General features: G+C 44.0%; 1 protein-coding gene across 5 annotated transcripts in view; it reads right to left on the bottom strand.

Annotated features, from left to right (window-relative positions):
• Nucleotides 1–622: 622 nt before the first annotated feature.
• LOC137435390 (glia-derived nexin) overlaps nt 623–20,116 on the bottom strand; it is a 46,431-nt gene continuing 26,937 nt past the window's right edge. For 3 of the 5 annotated variants that reach the window (XM_068129140.2, XM_068129143.2, XM_068129142.2), the window contains 8 exons: nt 15,939–16,204; nt 15,475–15,708; nt 14,963–15,163; nt 14,598–14,790; nt 8,278–8,378; nt 7,504–7,593; nt 2,779–2,862; nt 623–904 (listed from right to left, as the gene is read on the bottom strand). In XM_068129140.2, the coding sequence (XP_067985241.1) occupies nt 864–904; nt 2,779–2,862; nt 7,504–7,593; nt 8,278–8,378; nt 14,598–14,790; nt 14,963–15,163; nt 15,475–15,708; nt 15,939–16,155 (1,161 nt within the window). In that variant the 5' untranslated portion in view covers nt 16,156–16,204 and the 3' untranslated portion in view covers nt 623–863. The remainder of the gene's footprint in view (nt 905–2,778; nt 2,863–7,503; nt 7,594–8,277; nt 8,379–14,597; nt 14,791–14,962; nt 15,164–15,474; nt 15,709–15,938; nt 16,205–20,116) is intronic. The other 2 variants (XM_068129141.2, XM_078784336.1) reach the window with 1 other exon arrangement.

The raw sequence follows: 20,116 nt of genomic DNA, 5'->3' as shown, positions 1-20,116 counted from the left end.
TTTGACCTCAAAAAAATATATAATTTTGTCAGATTACGAACTGTACCATTTGGTGAAGTTTCGTGAAGATCGGTTTAAAATTGTCACCTGTAGGCAAGTATAAGTGAGTGGACAGACACACAAAAAAATACACAAACACACACAAACTGGAGTGATCAATATACTTGCAAATATATATATATATATATATATTTTTGCCAAGTAACAAACAGACAGACTGTATAAGTATAAGACACATGGAGGTGAAATTCACTGCACTTTACGTGCATCATGCACACAGAGTAAAACGTGTTTATTTACGTCCGCAGGATGTCTCAAATAGATTACATCTAATGATGATATTACGATCTCAAAAAGGATTAGAATAGATGTCTCAAGGATTTAAGTGCTAGGCCGAGGCTTCAGACTTTGGCACGCGCACGAGGCTGCAACATGAAACTGCTCCAACCCGTCATTTTTGACGGGCTTTTATAATAGTATCAAATGAAATGCCAATTACCTTACCCCTTCCCACTCAATGACAATGCAAGAACAAAGTTAAGTGGGGGAACAGTTAGTTCTTTGCTTCAGCTGATCCCTTTATGCCCAAGCGAACAGATAAATATACCAATAATAACACCAGTCATAAAACAAAACGTTTATTCATCTCATAAGGAAAACAAAACAATTAAAGGCAAATCAGGAAGCAGTAACTGCTGCTCTCAGTGTGGAAATCAGTGTTAAATGAAACAAAAGTGATAAGAATGCTCTCATGCAAAGCATTTCATGTTAAATACGCATTTTTAGTGGAAAGGTCTCATGCAGTTATGGCAGATTACATGGTAAAAATAGACAAAAAAAAAAAAAGGAGGACCATGTTATATTCACTTTGGATTTTGCACTTTTCCGAGGAACAGCACGGCATCTGAAAAAGAGAGTTACAATCACTCGAGCAATACGCAGATTATGCACTCGTCTCACAATTCCTAGAAAAAAAAAGAAGCAAATCATATACACAGTGCCTCAGAAAGTATTCACACCCCTCGACTTTTTTTTCACATTTTGTTGTTACAGCCTGAATTTCAAATGGACTAAATCGAGATTTTTTTGTTACTGATCTATAAATAATACCCCATAATATCGGTTTTTTTCTAGAAATTGTTACAAAATAATAAAAAATGAAAAGCTGCAATGTCTTGAGTCAATAAGAATTCAACCCCTTTGCTATGACACTCTAAATTGAGCTCTGGTGCATCTAATTTCCTTTGATCATCTTTGAGATGTCTCGACAACTTTATTTGTGCACCTGTGGCCAATTCAATTGATTGGACATTATTTAGAAGGAAACACCTTTCTATTTAAGGTTCCGCAATTGACAGTGCATGTCAGAGCATAAACTCTACCATGAAATCCAAGGAACTGTCCGTAGAACTCTGAGATAGCATTGTGAGGAGGCATAGATCTGGGGAAGGGTATAAAACAATTTTTAGAGTGTTGAAAGGTCCTAAGAGCACAGTGATCTCCATCAATAGGAAATGGAAAGAATATAGAACTCCCCAGACGCATCCTAAAGCTGGCCGTCCGACCAAACTGAGCAACTGGGGAAGGAGAACCTTGGTCATGGAGGTGACCAAGAACCGAATGAATGACCACTCTGGCAACTACAGAGTTCCTTGGGTGAGATGGAAGAACCTGCCAGAAGGCCAACAGTCTCTACAGCACTTCACAACTCTAAGCTTTATGGGAGTGGCCAGACGGACACTACCCCTGAGAAAGTCACATGACACTACGCCTGGAGTTTGCAAAAAGGCACGTGAAAGACTCTCAAAGCACGAGGCAAAATATTATGTGGTCTGACGAGACGAAAATTGAACTCTTTGGCTTGAATGTAAAGCGCTACGTCTAGCAGAAACCGAGCACAGCTCATCACCCATCTAACACCATCCCTACCGCAGTACCGCATAGTGGTCCCGACAGCATGGTGGTGACAGCAACATGCTATGGGAATGCTTTTCAATGGCAGGGACTGTGAGTCTTGTAAGGATATAGGGAACAATGAATGGAGACAAATACAAGCAAATCCTTGAGGAGAACCTGCTTGAGAGTGCAAAAGACCTTAGACTGCAGCGAAGCTTTACATTCCAACAGGCCAATGACCCTAAGCATATAGCCAAAGCAACACTGAAATGGCTTCAGAGTAATAATGTGAAAGTCCTTGAGTGGCCCAGCCAAAGCCCAGTCTTGAATCCGGTTGAGAATCTGTGGAAAGACTTCAAGATTGCTGTTTACCAACACTCCCCATCCAACCTGACAAAACTTGGGCAAATCTGAAAGGAAGAATGGGAGAAACTCCCCAAATCCAGATGTGCAAAGCTGGTACAGACATACGTACCCAATAAGACTCAAATTTGTAATCGATGCCAAAGGTGCTTCTACAAAGTAATGACTCAGGGGGGTGAATACTAATGTAAATTAGATATTTCTGCAATTCACTTTTAATTATTTTGCAATAATTTCTATAAAAAAATTTTAAAATCCCACTTTCACATTATGGCGTATTATCTGTTGACCAGTGACAAAAAAATCTCAACAGAATCTATTTTAAATTCAGGCTGTAACATGACAAAATGTGAAAAAAGTCAAGGGGCGTGAACACTTTCTGAAGGCACTGCACACCCTTTCGACATTCTCCACCCACACCCTCTCCATGAGATTATGCTAAATCCACCTAATACTCTCCCCCATTTACACATTCCCTCCTCCACAACCATTCACCACCCACTCCATCAGAAAACTCACCGGTGGCATGGTGCCAGATGAGAAACAGGAATGGTCGATCAACTGTGAATGTAGGCAGGGAGGAGCGTGCAGTGATAACCACACCTGAAAACAGTAGGGTTGTCAAAGCTTAGTATCAATTTAATCAGTTTCATCCATGCCTCCACACCAAACCACTGAGAAAAATTGGTTTAATGGCTGGAGAAAAGCAATTAACAAATTGGGCAAACCTATCAACCCTCCATCTCAGAAAGTGTCAGGGTCCAAAATGCAGAATCAAGGGGAAGTTAGGATGTTAGTTAGGATGCAACAAGTCTAGTTAGTCAACAAACGCATTACTTGTATTGCAAACACTGCAAATGGCACATCAACAGAATTTCTAGGTATATCTTCTTCTTCTCATATAATGTAGTTTTATGGGGTATATGCTTTTATGCATTTATGGGAGTTATGGGATTTATGGGAGGTCGGTCGAGGCTGCCTCGGCCGGGCTGGGCCCATTTCGCAATTAAAAGCTGAGCTGAATTATAGTAGTCAATCTTCTACGGCCGCGAGTAAAAGCTGAATTATAGTAGTAAATGAACGAAATGCGGCCGCGGCTGGATAGTCAAACTCCGCGTTTTCTTCCTTTTTTAGTACAGAAGATTAAATTCATTCAAAAAGAACCCGGGCAACGCTGAGTGCATTCAGCTAGTTATATATAAAACTTTGCTTGCTTTTGCTGTAAACACATGCATTTGCATCTTTGATTTTGCTGTGTGAATAAAATACTGTTTGTTGATTGCTTGCTTTGTAAATAAATGTCACATTTTCCATGTGCCCTGTTCTTTCTTTCATTGATCCGACAATGTGTACATAATAGATAGATGGGAGTTCTGCCCCACTGTTTCACTTTGGTATTGGTTAGCCAGCATGTGGTGGTGGTGATGGTGGTGGTGGTGGTGGTAGTAGTAGTAGTAGTAGTAGTAGCAGTAGCAGTAGTAGTAGCAGTAGTAGTAGCAGTAGTAGTAAAACGGGTGAACGCTGATGGCACGGACCTTAGCTGAAGTCATTAGGTCACTAACAGGTAACAAAAAAAATAAAAGGAGAGAGGATCCTGTTCGACCGAATTATCCCAACTGGCGCCGGCAGGTTTCTCAACTTGTTGGGCCACGGAGTTATCCATGGCCTGGTGGCCTCAGGGTCGGTGGTGGCCACGGGTCCAAGTATGCACTTTGAGAGCCCCGGCATGTGTGCCGATACCGTAACAATATATACTCATACCAAGTTTGGTTAAAATCCCATCACTAGTCCACAAGTTAGAGTGGTAACATAATTTTTACCGAAAGGGACCTCTGATGTTTGACCTATTGACCCCATAATCTAATCAGTTGATCTTTACATCATTATACATACCTGTACAAAGTTAGACCTAGATCCCTTAAGCCGTTCTTAAGTTATCGCGGTAACGAAAACCTATCACAGAAAATATAATGCCTCTGACGACTTTATTAGCGGAAGCATAAACCCCTAATCTGGAAATGGCCATCCCAACTTAGGAGAATGGTTCCATACCCACCCAGCGTACAACCACCGCTTTTCAACTTATTTCATCCAGGTGTTTAGGAATGCATAAACTAGAGAGCACGGCTGCTTGGGGAGAAGGGAACGAGGACAGATTTACTCGTGCAAAGAGTGCTTTGACTTCAGCGTTGCCCAAGTCAAAAAAAAACAAAAAGGAAATTGTAATACCCTCTGCCACCACAATAGAGAATGTATGCTCCCTCGCCATACACCCCCCTCCCCCCTATGAGGCCTCGGTTACATAGCCTATGTTTACCCCCCCCCCCCCCCCCCCCACCACTCAAAGTTGTATCTGTACCCCGAGTTTGGAGTTTGTAATTTAAAAGATGTGGTCGTGCATAAAACACAGAGAGAAAGAGAGCGAGAGAGAGTGAGGGAGAGGGGGGTCTTTGCCTTTTACAGGTGTGGACGAAAAAGGCCAATGTGATTCTGATTGTTGTATATTCTCATTGTTCTACACTTTTCACAGGATATGCGCATGAAGACATGCACATTATTATGTGTCATATGGATCACATGATGTCATGCTATGGGTTCCTGCAGCAGAGCTGACCATTGATGAGGTGGATAGCCCACCAAGGGGTTGTTGCATCATTGAGGAATGGATGTAGGTATTAATCAACTTTAGCTTGGAAAAGCATTGCTCACCATTGGCCACAGAAAAAGGGAGAGGGGGTGAAGAGGATGCGTAGAGCAATAAATGTGTTGGGGACACTCGCAATCATCAATGAACATGCAGACCGACAACCTTTCTCCCTCTGCGCCTTCGCTATTTGTTACCATGCGATCGTGCACCATTGGTTCTCCCAAGGGGTTCTTGAGCCCATGCGACATGACACGCCCACCATTACCAGCAGTTGCCAGGTAGCGTTTGTGGTTCTAGCTTCAGCATAGGGCTGACATGATGGCCTAGACCTACAAGTATGCACACTCGCCTCGAAGCTGTCTAGTCTGGGTTCGAATCCCGACAACTATAAAAACTGCCATCCCGGTGTTTCACAGGCAGGGTGAATCATCAAGGTGTGTGCTGTCCCTCAGATGGAGGGTACAAGAGTGTCTCGAAGAATCGGTGAGCTATCGCTGGTACCACGGCCAAATTCCTGCCCTAACCAGCAGAGGGCACTGCATCAGCAGCACAGTCACACCCTCAGCCAATGATGGTACTCCACAGCCTTGAGCTGTATACAAATGGTTGCACCGGCCTTGCCCACCAGGAGCGGCTCTACACGATACACATTCACATAGAAAATTTGCCCCACACCTTCCCGAACGACTGTGACTTCAATTATGTTTATGCCTCCGTCGACGAAGTCACCAGAAGCATTATATTTTCAGGTTGTCCGTCTGGCTGTCTGTCCGTCCGTCCATGATAACTTGAGAACAGCTGAAGTGATCTTAGTCAAACTTGGTGCAGGTATGTATAATGAGGTAAAGATGAACTGATTAGATTTTGGTGTCACGAGGTCAAAGGCCAAAGGTCATGTTAGGTAAAATTCCTGTTACTGCGATAACCTGTGAACCAGTGATGGGATTCTGACCAAATTTGGTACAATTATGTAGAATGATGGAAATATTAACCGATTAGATTTTGGGGGCAAAGGTCAAAGTCTGTAATAGGTCTATAATTTGAGAACTGCTGAAGTGATCCAATTCCAACTTGGTACAGGTATTATAATGATGTAATAATGTGGGCGGAGGCATATCAGTCGATGTTGTGACGTTGAAGAGTATCGTTCTCGTTAAAGCCTAAAACCTTCCCGGGCACATACCCCAAGTACCACCACCAAATTTCACCTCATTCCATACAGTTGTTTAGAACGAACACACACACACACACACACACACACACACACACACACACACACACACACACACACACACACACACACACACACACACACACACACACACACACACACACACACACACACACACACACACAATCTTGTACCTTGAATATTTATCAAGTCCAAATCGGCAATAACCATTCATTCCTGAGTATGCAGTTGTCCATACCTAGATCTCATTTTCTATATGGTATCATTAATTTAAATGCATTAAAAATAAAAATAAAACTACATTATATGCATAAAGCTTTGCACAGAATTTAATTGGTTTATAAATTTTACATTAAAATGCCGCGCTTTAATATGATGATTAAAAAAAAAAAAAGAAGTTTTTATTTGAAAGACGGGGTCGTTGCACTCATTGACATGTTATGAAGGTCGCTGAGACAAATACACTGGTGAGGCCCCAAATTCGTCAATGCTCCATCTTATTGGTGTTTTTCTTACTCAATGGTTTTGGATCACTTTGTATACTTTCCTACCAATCAAATAGCGTTGTTTATGAAAATGGGAGCCAAACATGGGGAACCAGTGACTCGGCCATGGAGTTGTAGTAAATCTTCTATTGTTATCTCCGCCACCAAAGGTGGACGGAGATTACGTTTTCACCCCTGTCTGTCTGTCTGTGAACAGGATATCTCAAAAAGTTGTGAATGGATTTGGACGAAATTTGGTGGACAGGTTGGGTGTGTGACACGGATGAATCGATTCAATTTTGATCCACATTATAATTTTAAAATCTTTTAAATGATTCTTCACCATTGCGAAATGTGGCCGGATGGGGGGGGGGGGGGGGGGGGGTCAGGAGGTTGCAGGTGGGAGTGTGTCATTTTTTTGCGATATACTAACCCTCCCCTCCCTCCCCTTCCCCCTTCTCCTTCCTTCCCCTCTTCCATCCTCTCCTCCCTCCCTCCTCTCCTTCCCCCGCCCCCTTCATATTCCCGTCAGAAAGCGATTCATTGTTACCCGGCAATGCCGGTTACTTTTGCTAGTTATAAATAGAGGGGCTGTGCATTGATATCGATTTGTGTGCTGTGAATTCCTGTACATCGAGTGAGATATTTCTTGACAATAGATGGTTTGGTGTGCATGTGCGTAGTTTATTTTTGTCCTCCATGAGAAATATGGATATTCTTTAATTTAAAAAAAACAACTAGAGCAACGAGACTGTCGCCAATATGCCTCCGCACAGTACCACAAAGGGTAGATGTCCTCGTTCACCGTCATATCTTGTTCACTGTACCACAACGGGTAAATGTCCGCCTTCGGGGGTGCAGGCATAAAAATACTTGAAGACATGAACAACAACATGCAAAAGGCATCCATTGCTACAGACCTGTGGCTGCAGCAGCCTCTGTACCATCTTCATTCACTTCCACAACAGCTCGCTGGAATACTTTGGATACAAAAAGTGGTTCCGGATTATCTGCAACACACACACACACACACACACACACACACACACACACACACACACACACACACACACACACACACACACACACACACACTGTAAATGATGCAATTGGGTTAAAATACTAAAAAGCCACTTTGAGAGATAAACGCATCTTGTTGGTATGTTAATCCAATTTTAGCAGGAATACCGACCAATAATGTTGCCAATTTGAAACTTCCCATTCACTAGGCATTTGCAAGGCCTCGACGACATCCAGGTAACTAGAATGGCACTCGGTACAGCACGTACCCCTGCCAGGTTGAACAAAATATGTTTTATATCCCACTGATAGGCTGGATCATAATCAAAATCGAATTGGCTTGTTATTGTCACCTACCCAACTCATCCACAAAGTTGTCATAATCCGTTCACAACTTTTAGAAATACAGAGCTATGGAGTGTATATAGTTTTTGGGCCCATCTCTCAATAATGACCAATCACTTAAATAATTATGGTATCCGTATCCGGATTGAGATCTTCACCAAAATCTAATCCACGAATCCTTGTTACACACCTAACTTGTCAAAGTTTCGTCCATAACTTTGAGATATCCTGCTCACACAAAAGAAACAAACAGGGGTAGGTAAATGCATCACCTCCATCCACCTTAAGTGGCGGAAGCAATTACACAGACATGTGATGGTGGAACTTACTGCTGATGAGTGACAGGTCAGCTTTTCCATAATCGAAGATGGCTCTCACCCCTAAGGTTTCCAGACCTGCTTTCAAATCCAAATCGCTCTCCACCCGGAACCTGGCAGCAACATTGGTTTGGTAGTTGCGAGATCATTTGCTTATAATAATGCAAGTATAACAACCCTGGTGCAAAGTAAACACTGGAACTGATCTCCACAATTTTATGACATTGGTAGGTTATTCTCTGTAGTTAAAAATAATAACAAACAAAAACACCAAATAAATATTTTGTGGCCAATCTATAGAAATATTCCTTTATAAAAGTGCTTGTGTGTTTGCTTGTGCATTTATACGTTATTCTTTCATGGCCAAACCATAATAGATAATAGAAATAAGAAAAGAAAAAAAAACTACATCGGGGATAATGGACATGTGCATTGAAAACATTGAAATCTTGGAATCAGTTTTGTTTGTGCGTTCCTGTGTATTTGTTTGTTACTCTTTCACAGCCCAAAACCACCGCTTGGGAAAAGCCCACCCCACCAGGTAGTGCCAGCGAGCCCCTGCTAGTACTGCAAGAACTTTGTTTTCCCGTTTGTTTTCCTTTGTTTACCCCCCCCCCCCCCTCCCCTTCCCACGCCTCCTGCCCCCAAGCCCTCTCCCTCCCACACTTCTCCCTGCTCTCAAATGTTGTGGTTGTGTGCTTCCCCTTCTCTCCCCATCTTGTCTTCCGCTCCCTCTTTTTGTATATTTTGTTTGTCTGGTTGATTTCTTTGTGAAATAAATGTTAGCTCTTTCACGAGCCTCGATTCAGTATACAAAAAAAAAAAACCTTGGTTAGCTGTAGCTATTTTGGAAAGGGGAAGAGGAAACACATCTGACTTATCACATTTTATTGTGCACAATTACAAAGTTACTTGTATAATGAACATACAATTTCAGCTGCCAGGATATCGTGGAGGTATGCGAACTCACCTTTGACCAGTCCAGCCTGGGTCTGAATCATGACTCAGCTATAAACTGCCATCCTGGTGTTTGGCATGCATAGCGAGGCATAAACGCACGAGTCGTGTCCGTCAGAGGGACCTTAAGCCAGATGGCCCATCTGCCAGCACTGGGCGTTGGTGCACGTGAAAGACCTCGCGGTCATCAAGGATCACTGCTTACCTGCACTCATTTATTCAACTTTTTACCTTCGCCACCAAAGATGGATGGAGATTATGTTTTCACCCCTGTCTGTCTGTTTGTCTGTCTGTCAGTCTGTGAACAAAATATCTCAAAAAAGTTGTGGATGGATTCGGACGAAATTTGGCAGAGATGTAGAAAGTGTGACAAAGACGAAATTATTAGATTTGGGTGAAGATCCGAATCCGGCTACTAGAATTATAAAAGTGATTCTTCACCATTAGGAGATCGGGCCAAAAATGATACATAGCAGGATATCTCAAAGTTGTGGACGGATTTGGACGAAGCTTGGTGGACCGGTTGGGTGTCTAACAAGGACAAATATTAGATTTTGGTGAAGATCTGAATATAGATTCGGATATGATAAAATATTTTTTTTTTAGTGATTCTTCAACATTGGGAGATAGGGCCAGAAACGATACATAGCAGGATATCTGAAAGGGTTATGGATGGATTTGAACGAAACTTAGTGGACAGGTTGTGTGTGTGACAAGGAAGAATCGATTACATTTTGGTGAAGATCCAGATCCGGCTAGTATAATTTTTAAAGTGATTCTTCACCATTGAGTGATATGGCCAACCAGGCGGAGGTATGCTCTCCACTGAGTGCCGTTCTAGTTTCCTGCCCGTGGAACCAAATTTCCCTCCTGAGAGTCCTGTATTTATCTTGTCACCCAATGCATCCTCTCCTTTCCTCCCCACACCCATTGTTGGTCCACCTCCCTCTATCTTGGCCTTCAATTCTGCTGTTGGTGTTTCCCCCCTCTCTCTACTGTTCATTTTGTCCTGTTGTATCCTGATCCATTTAGCATACTAGTACTAGCTCTTACTACGGGCAACGGGCCTTGACTGGTGCTGGGACAACGGGCCTCGACTATGTATAAACCACCTTTTAGAGGCCATTTTTTCCCCGCAAGCGGGGGTTGGCCTTTTTCGGGAACTGTGGTTGTTGTTGTTTTTCGGTCCCCTTTTTGAAGCAATGTTTTATGGCCGGATGTCCTTCCTGACGCCAACCCTTTTTGCCGCCTTTAACGACAAGCAGGGAATTACCAGTGAACTGGTACTCAATTTGCCAACCTCGGAAGGATGACAGGCTGAGTCAACCCCCCTGGCGTTAATTCAGCGATTGACCGGGATTCGAACCCAGGATCCTAGGATCCTAAGCCGGCACCCTAGCCGCTAGCCCAACACCAGGGACTTCCACCTCGCCTTCCAACAACGCCTTCCAACACAACACCTTCCAACGCCTTCCTTCAACGTTCCTTCCTTCCAACAACGCCTTCCTTCAACGCCTTCCACCTTCCTTCCAATGTTGGTTCCACCAATTGGATTCCAATTCCAATTCCAATTCCACTTTGGAATTCCAATTCCAAATTTGGAAATTCGGTCTTCGAGGCCGGCCGATAGGCACAGTGTGACCGGAAGGGCCGAGGTTCTCCTGACCACGTGGCCCTCGACTTGGTGGGGTTTGTCCGCACAATGTGGGCGCTTTCAGGATAACTTTAGCCGGGGAGCGTTTGGGCGCCCCGGTCTGATACTGCCGCCCACACGCAGAACAACTTGTGAGTGCACGTGGGTCCCGGCGGTCCCACTGGCCTAGCGCTACCATGTTTAGACAGCGAACTCCGTCCCCGGGCACCGGCACCTACTCCCGGAAGTTTGAGAGATCAGCAGTGCCGGGCACGGTAGGACACCCGCGAAGCCCCGGCGGACCAGGGACGCGCGAGCCTACGCGTTAGCGTGCTATGGCGGAATCAACGGCTTCGGCCACGGCTGGGCCGATACTCGGCCCGGTCGCCCGCGCTAGAGAGGTCGCGGGCGACTGAGATGTATTAACAAATTAGTTCATTAATTTGAGACGTCCGATTTCTAGTGTTTGGAAATTTGGAAGAGCTTGACCCTAGCCTTTCCCTTGCGAGGGCAAGGAGGAACTTTTCACTTGACACTTAAGCTTAGTTTGAAGTACACCCTGCCAGTGCTCACGGTGGGACGGCAGGGCAACCAGAAGGGACGAGGTTCTCCTGACCACGTGGCCCTCGATCTGGGAAGCGAGAGGCGTTTCATTAGTGGACGCGCCCCTCACGCCCGACTTTTGGGCGGCCCCGGCAGGCCGTTTGTTTTGACGTTCCGTGACAGGCCCCGCACCCCCACCTCCGGGCCGACCGGGCGACCGGAATGAATCCCGGTGTCCCGATCCGAACCTTCAGAGCGGGCCGGCTGGGGAGTGCCTGGCACCCCGTACCTGCACTTTCCGTCCCTGCGGTCCCAAATACCGGAACCACCCGAATACCACTTTATTCAACAAAATGAGGTGCGGCCTACAGCCTTAGAAAACCAACCCTATATGAGTCAATACCTTCAACGACATAGGCGCGCATTCGTGCCGCGTGACGTGGTGACGTCATCGCGCTTTCACCTTAAAAGACTTATTTGATAAGTTAATATAAGCCTTAGAAAACCAACCCTATAGAAGTCAATACCTCCAACGACAACACCAACATTGGTGGAAGCTTTCCAACCAATTGGTTCCACCAATTGGAACCAATTTGGAAACCAATTGGAACCAATTCCAATTGGTTCCACCTTCCATTGGTGGACGCCTTCCAACACCAACACCTCGACTATGTATACAAAAACAAAAAGTAAGCTGTTATTACTGGTACCAAGGCTAAATTCCAAATTCCTTCCCGTCGAATGTCAGGCCAGGCGAGCCGGTTTCAGAAAGAATTGGGCCAGACCGTTCTTTGGCTGAACCCATGGAGGTTGGAATAATGGAGACTGGAAATGATGGAATGGAATAATTGGAGGTGGAGGTGGGAATAATATAATGGAATCTATATAATAATAGCGTAAGGACTCGACTTTGTTATCCCTTTTACGCCGCACCCAGTGACCCGATGCCCACGGCACTAATGGATTTACGATCTTCGAACCGCGCTCTTTGTTTATCACGTACAGACATACTCGAAAAATCTGAATTAGCCGACGTTGGGGCCCAAAAGCATCCGATTAACTGCCGATACGACGCCATCTTACGACGCCATCATATTGGCGTCTGCTGGGCGAAGGCGAAGCAAGCCGTCCGCTGATTGGACAGGCGAAGGCGAAAGCAAGCCGTCCACTGAGTGGACAATCCAGAGCATGCATTTGTGCCGGTGTCGGCGATCGTTGTTCATATACGCACTCTTCATTCTCATCTTTCTTCCTAACTCTTACTCGGACAAGCAAATCCCCTATGCCATCCATAATGGTACACTCTATCCATACACCACATCCTCCCTTTCGTGGATGTTCCACGGGTTTCGGCTAGTAATGGAATAATTGGAATAATAATGTGAGGTGGGAATGGAATAATAAAAAAAACAAAAAAAACCACCGTTTAGAGGCCATTTTGGAATTTGGGAATGGAATAATTGGTGTTGAATAATTGCAGGAAGAATCACACACAAGAAAAAGGATATTCATGCCGATAAATACATACAAGAAGTGGCGATATAAACTCGTCGTAATGACAACAATAAGCAAAACAATTTGAAGGCGTTAACTGTGACAGATATTGGCTATAAAGTTACAGCATTTTATTTTAAAAGCTATCATTTGGAAAAACACCATTGAGACTGATAAATTAATAGATGTGATCCCAGGGTCAGGTCCAAGGTATAAGGAATAAGGGGCATCTTGGAATAAGGGGTCTTCTATTTATTTTGAGCATACAGAAAAAGGAACTAGCACCACACTCTGCATCAGTTTTGCTTTACAGGATCCGGACTCCTTTGATTGCCATTCAGTACGAGAATGAGCACGAATCAAGCATGAAATAATCCGTGTCGGAGTTGGTACATGCTCAGCAAGTTGCATGTTTCATGACACCGGAGGATGTGAGCAACGAGTCACAGCTGTCTGCGACCTGCCACTTAAGCAGCATCAAGTGCTGAACAGTTTGGGTTAAATGGGCCATCACAGGTCCATTTACAAAGAAGATTCAATTTGCTTGGAGAGCATGGTATGCACTTATGTACAGCAGAGCTATAAATACTAAACACCCTTCTGTTAATTGGCTCTCAAGACTCAAAACAAAAGACATTTATGGTGCCTCTGTTCCTGGTTTAAAAATAGCACCTGTTTCTTTATGAGCAAATTGTACAAACTAATCTGCAGCACTTGAATAGCTCGTTCTTTAGCTTCCGGTTCCCTGGGTGAGGTTGTGTCATCCGAGCTTATCCACGCCAATCAAAGTTAAGTTGTATTTTTTTCAAAGTGAAGTATTTTATTTTGCTGTGTATGTGTTTACTGTATGTTTCTGGTTCAATCGTGTTTTGCATTCCGTGAAAATTTGTGTACGAGTCAGTCAGTTTGGTCGTGCGTGTTTTGGGGCCTGGTTAGCCTCGAGGCCTGCCCAGTCGCCTCGTATGGTCTTTTGTTTATTCAGGTTCGTTCTTTCTTAACTTTTTTCCCACCTCCTACTTTCCCCCTAACCTCTTACCCTTTGTTTGATGTCTTAAATACCAAAAAAAAAAAAAAAAAAAAAATTGAATAATTTCTTGCTCTCTGAGGGCTCCCCTCCCCCACTCGCGGCCCCGTTTCTCCCATTTATTCATCATAACTCCTTCCTGTAGTGTACCCCCCCCCCAACCCCTCTCCCTTGCATCGATCTCCCGATGTCCCTGTTGTCTACTGTTGTTGTGCTTCCCTCTCCCCCCTCATCCTGTCTCCCGCTCCCTTTATTATATGTTTCATGTGCCCGTGTATGTTTTTTTATGTTTAATGTTAGCTCTTACACGAACCTCGATATTGTAGACAAAAAAAAAGAAAAAAAAAGTGAAGTTCTGCTCCACCCCTCCGGGTAGACGACGACCATGATTGGCTATATTAGTTCCTTTTGCTTACAACGTAGGTCAATTTTTCATCGAATCAAAGTAGAATGTTCAGTTAAGGAATTTTTCTTTAATCACAGAAATATCAAAAGATGTTATGAAGATACAACCCTCTTAATGTGTACTCTTTGATAAAAAAGTTATAAATAAATAAAGAACTGGTGACGCCAACCATGTCTGCATACAACATAACTGCAACAAATTTCGGTGTAGTAGTTATTGGGTAAATGTCAGAAGTGAGAGGCTAGCCAGCTTGAAATAACGGCAGCACAGCTTGCCTGGGAAGTAACACCGTGAGAGGTTCAGCTTGTAAATCATGGATCCAATCGCGTGGCGTGGCATTCACGATCAAAGGCTGTAGCTCGTTCAGCGATCCAGAAACCGGAAGGACAATGATCATACTTGCTGTATCATCCTTGTATGGAATTTGCAAAACCCGATAGATTAGGTCTTGCCCAGCCTGAAACATCCCTGCACAGCCAGATAATACAAGGAAGGTGAAATGGAAAATGATCAGTGACAAAAAGAAGTCCCCCTCCCACCCATCCTCACCCCATTTCTGGTGACCCGGACAAGACAAGAAAGTAATTAATACACTCTCAACTTGTGAACCCACAAGAGCAAGGGGGAAAAGTAGCCTCACCATGACGAAGCATCGCTCCTGTGACCACCATTGTAGGCACTTGCACCACCTCACCAGATGCTGTCGTGAAAGGCTGGAGATGCGTACGCTTGGATGAAAAGGGTGTTTTCCAGATACCTTTAAAGTAAACGGCGCTTGCCAGGAACAGACGTGTCATCTCTGGATCAATCTGATCCTCGGTGGCAAAATCCTCCACAAGACCTGCAAAAGTTTGAGATCAAAACCACTTTAAACTAATTTATTGTCAACAATTAATACCTCAGGTTGTTTGAAATGTTGAGGTAAGAAAGTTTATTTTGCATTGTGGATTAATCTTGGCACATCACCTGCAGTCCCAGGAATGTACAGTTAAATTTTTGATATTGAGATACATCCACTACCTCTGGGACCTTAAAGAGGTTTACAAACAGTCCTATCAATCCGAAAGTATTACAGAGGGCCCAGGACTCGTTATAGATTGTCCATGCATTTATACTACCCACGGGGCCCAGGAGTGGGAAACTAGTACAAACCCTTAGTTTTTTTCTCGATCCAGCGGTTGATGGTGTCCACGGCAGTCTGTGGCTCACCAAAGTCCACGGTTAAAGGCACGGCATTAAAGATTTTCCGAGCCACAGATTCAAACCGCCGTGTAAGGTTGAAGTCTTCTTGCAGGAACATGGCAGTGGCAAAACCTAGTGGTGCTTGTTCAGTTGGCACTGCCAGCTTTCGGAGGACTTTTCGAAGGGCCAGACGAACTGTCCGATCTGCAAGAAAACGAGTTCTTATTTTGCTACTTATTTAACTTCACGCTCTTCAGGAACAAAAACAATGAGCATATTTTGACAATGACATTACTTGGGTACAAATGTTTTTGTTTTTGTTACATTTGAGACTTACAAGCCCAAACATTATCGCGCAAACTTGCCGTGACAAATGGCATATCAGAGAGATAACAAGGCAGACATGGTAATTCGTCATTCGTGTCATCACTTACTCTGCATGCTGTAACCAAGTACAGCCTCGAGTTGCCGCCCTGTCTCACCGCGTGCCCCACTCTGTACAAGCGCCAGTGCTGTAGCCACACCCGTTGGAGAAAGGACCAAATTTTCCTCTGCACCATGCAGCAGTGACAACCCCAGAGATAAGTCACGGCTTTGGGACGCAAGCGCCGTGGCGGACAGCAGCACGAAAAGTGGAGCAAATCCAAGCATCGTGATGGCAAGCACACCGGAGGTTCCGTCTACTACGACTCAATCTGACCTGGCATGAAGGAGCACAGGAGTGTCATGGTCAAGGTGCCAGTCTTCAACAAGTCAACAAGTCAAGGTGCCAGTCTTACATGTTGATCAGAGCCAATGGTATTTGGTCATTTGCAATCTTCACTACTGGATTCCACAAAAGCACTCTTAGTGTAAGCAATCAAAGCAAGTAAATTAGCAAGGAATTTAAAAGAGAACACAACATTGCATCAGCTCAAATAACAACAAATTGCTGTGCTCGTAATACAGGGCTAACCTGAGTATAATATTCTAGCCATAATAGAGTTGTCTCCTTCCAGGAAGGAGATAATTGTATTCAATCACAAGTTCTGTTAATTATTCAAACCAACACCTTAGGGACCCAACAAGTGAGGGGTTGCAACAGCAACTTGTTATTGGGTGTGGGCGACGGAGGAGGTGGCAAGCTCACAATTGTCTGTACTTTCATATTTTGACATCTCCAAGGGTGAATATTGTTGGATTGCAAGAAGAATCAAAGCAAGACGTGGTACGAAGACAAAGGGGAAAAAGCTGTCACATCCAACTTTGCAAGCAATCTAAAAGGTGACAAGGAACTCACATCACTAACTCCCACATAAATGGCTCACTTTTCCACCCGTTGCATTTGGAAAAGTTGACCAAAATCATTCAAATCAGAAAGCAATCTCTGAAGGAATTACTGCACAGAGATCACGAGCCGGTTTGAAATTCTGCAAACGATGGCTTCTGAGTGAGAGCTCACATCTTTGCTTGAACAATCCCAACGCAATCGTCTCATGAATACATTCAGAAAAAGCTGCTAGAATGCTATGTTCCAAGTTCAGAATACAATAGGGAAAGAACTCAAAGCTGTCGAGACATGTATGGTAATCCTCGTTATCTGGAGGAGCAAAATAATGAATGGCCACATTGGGTTGATTTTCGGTTTCATCACAAATGGCCAGGGATATTATGTCCGTATTTGTTGCTCGTTACCTCCACAACCAAAATGGGCGGAGGTTATGTTTTTACCCATCTGTTTGTCTGTCTGTCTGTGAACAGGATATCTCGAAGTTGTGGACAGATTCGGACGAAATTTGGTGGAGAGGTTTGGTATGTGACAAGGACTAATTTATTCAATTTTGGTGAAGATCCGAATCCGGATATGAGTTTGTTTTTTTTCTCAAGTGATTATTCACCATTCAGTGATAGGGCGAAAAGCTATATGAAGCATGCTATTTAAAAAAGTTATGGACGAGTTATGACAAAACTCAGTGGAAGAGTTGGTTAGGTGACAAAAACAGATTAGATTTTAGATAAGGTCCGGATCCAGATCCGGCCTATCAGTGGGGGGGGGAAAAAAAAACAAAAAAAAAAAACTGTTCAGCTTGGCAGAGGTAGGCGCTCCACCGAGTGTCGTTATAGTTTACATTTAAATGGGTCACTATACTGCTGAAAGAATGCTCGGCAAACATGACATAACTGGGCCTTGCATCGCTTTCCTCATTACGAGTGTTCCTGAGGGGTTTTTTTTTTTTAAACATGGAACACATTTAGTTTGGCAGGCTTTTGCAAACAGAAAAAGGAGGAGAAAGAGCAAGATGAAAATAATATCGATGATGGTAAGAGGATCCCATAGAAGTCCAAGTCACCCAAAATTGACCATTTTGGACATTTATTTCTTGCACCTGTGTATTAAAGATGGCCCATCATCATTACAGGACCTCCTCAATTCTCCGACAAAAGCAACCTGGTACGTGTTCCTCCCCGACCTTCTGGACTCGGTATACCACCGAACCCCGAGAGGAGTCACGGCAGAAAGAATAGTTATTCAGTGTCAAAATCAATCACTCATGAAACCATCCATGAAACCATCAAATGAAACAATCAAATCAATAAGGAAACCACACCAATGGTTGTCAACGAACAAATAATATATTAAAAGCACACAAGAAGAACCATACAACAATGGTGGCAATCAACCATACAATCAAGATCTTAAGATGGTAACCGAGCTCAAACTCACGGCACCCCCAAGGACTGAAACAGAGCCCTTCTCAATATCTCTAGAACACAACGGTGCTCCCGGCGATGAGGCGGGTAAGGAGGTGTAGGCAAGGCGGGGTCCGTCACTTGGTCCCAGCCAACCCCAATTGGCAGTGGAAAGAGGAATCCCAAAGACGCGATCCAACGTGCACATACACCGTGCAGTCGCGAACCGCACCGTATTCTTCAAAGGCCACTGTCGTGCAGACACATCCTCGGCAAACCACCGGAGGGCGGGACCAGCGGACGCGGCTAAACAAGGTTCCGCGAATGACGCGCGAGGTCCCCGAAATGGCGGACGGCTCTTCCTCGAGCCGCAGCCTCTAGGCGAAGATTCTCCGGAATCTCACACCTCTACCTGGCTTCGCAGGCTTTTCCACAACTCCAGCGATAACACCAATCGCACGAGATTCCTTTCAAGGACTCAAAGTTCACTTGCCATGTACGCTCGACCACGCTAGGTACGGAGCTTTTACAAAACGCGTCGTTTCACCTCTGCCTCATGCCCTCTTCTTCCTCGCTCGACCTCTTCCGGGGTACTATCCGATTTCCGGTATCATTTTACGTTAACCTTTTCAACTTTAGATAGCTGTTCCTGAATAATAAACCTGTTGAGAATAATAATACATATCAGAAACATGTCAAGTGGGTGAAAACCACAACAGCGGAAGTGACGAATCCGTAACAAACCCCAGAATGACACATGTTAAGCCAAGGATGACACCTCTTTCTCAGGACCCAAAGAAAAGCTCGAAATAAAGAAAGGTTTGGCAAGAACCTCATATCCATGAAAAAACCCCAATAAACAAACATGGAATTCATAGCTGAAGATGGAAAGGAGCCCTGAGCTGGAAGCTGCTTATTCAGGGATGTTGATCTGAAGCTTGGCAGCATGTACAAGGCCATTCAGAAGGAGCTATTGAAGAAGTTTCAGAAGGAGCAACTAACACGATATGAGGAGATGAGTTTGTCTCTATAAGTCGTCCTGCAACGGAATGCATCAGTCTGCAGAAGCATATTACCCAAACAGCACAGTCTTGTTCAAGCTTTAGATAGACGAATGGAGAGCATCCGTTACTATTCTTCAAATGTAAATGGCAACATTTTTGACCAAGTTCAAGTTGCTGCAGAGCAAAAACTGTCAGATACAAACATCTACTACTGCAAAACTGCTAAAAGAATGAAACCCAATGAAGAAAGACATTCTGAAGTACAACTTCACACAACACAAACAAACTTTGCATTTATGAAGCAAAAACCTCTGGAACAAAACATAAAAAGAAAGAAAGGAGGCCATAGGAACTTTAATGTACATCAGGTAGGCCTGCAGATAAATCCCCAGCTTAATGCCCATCCACTGGATGGTATGTATACTCATTACTCATTGACACAATACTTTGCCTTCGAAACCTCGATCCAACAATATCGTCAGGCTGAGAATTTAACCAGACTAAATCGTTTAAGGGCAAATGCATTACCTCAGAGCCATCCCTGCCCATCTTTGACATTCCACCTCCACCCTGCAATGAGTGTTTCCGCTGTCTCTTACTGTTCCCTTTGTTATGATGTGTCCTGATCTTTTCTGTGTCCTAGCTCTTCTACAATCCTCGACTATGTATTTTAAAAAAAAATCAATACTGGTGGTTGCTCATTGACCCACAACTGTCTTCTGCACAAATGATTGTTTAACAACTGGTGCTGTGGTGCCGTTTTAAAAGTGGCTGATGGTTATGGATGAACTTTTACACAACATTCATGAGGAAGGACATTATGGCAACTCTGACGTCATTACAAAACATTGTTCCTTTTAAGTTGATGGATGAAAACACACACACACACACACACACACACACACACACACACACACACACACACACACACACACACA

Source organism: Myxine glutinosa, chromosome 9 (assembly GCF_964187855.1).
Source record: "Myxine glutinosa chromosome 9, kmMyxGlut1.1, whole genome shotgun sequence".
In the NCBI taxonomy this organism is placed as follows: Eukaryota; Metazoa; Chordata; class Myxini; order Myxiniformes; family Myxinidae; genus Myxine; species Myxine glutinosa.
The sequence above is the reverse complement of the archived record's forward strand: the minus strand, read 5'-3'. Positions and strand labels throughout refer to the sequence as shown.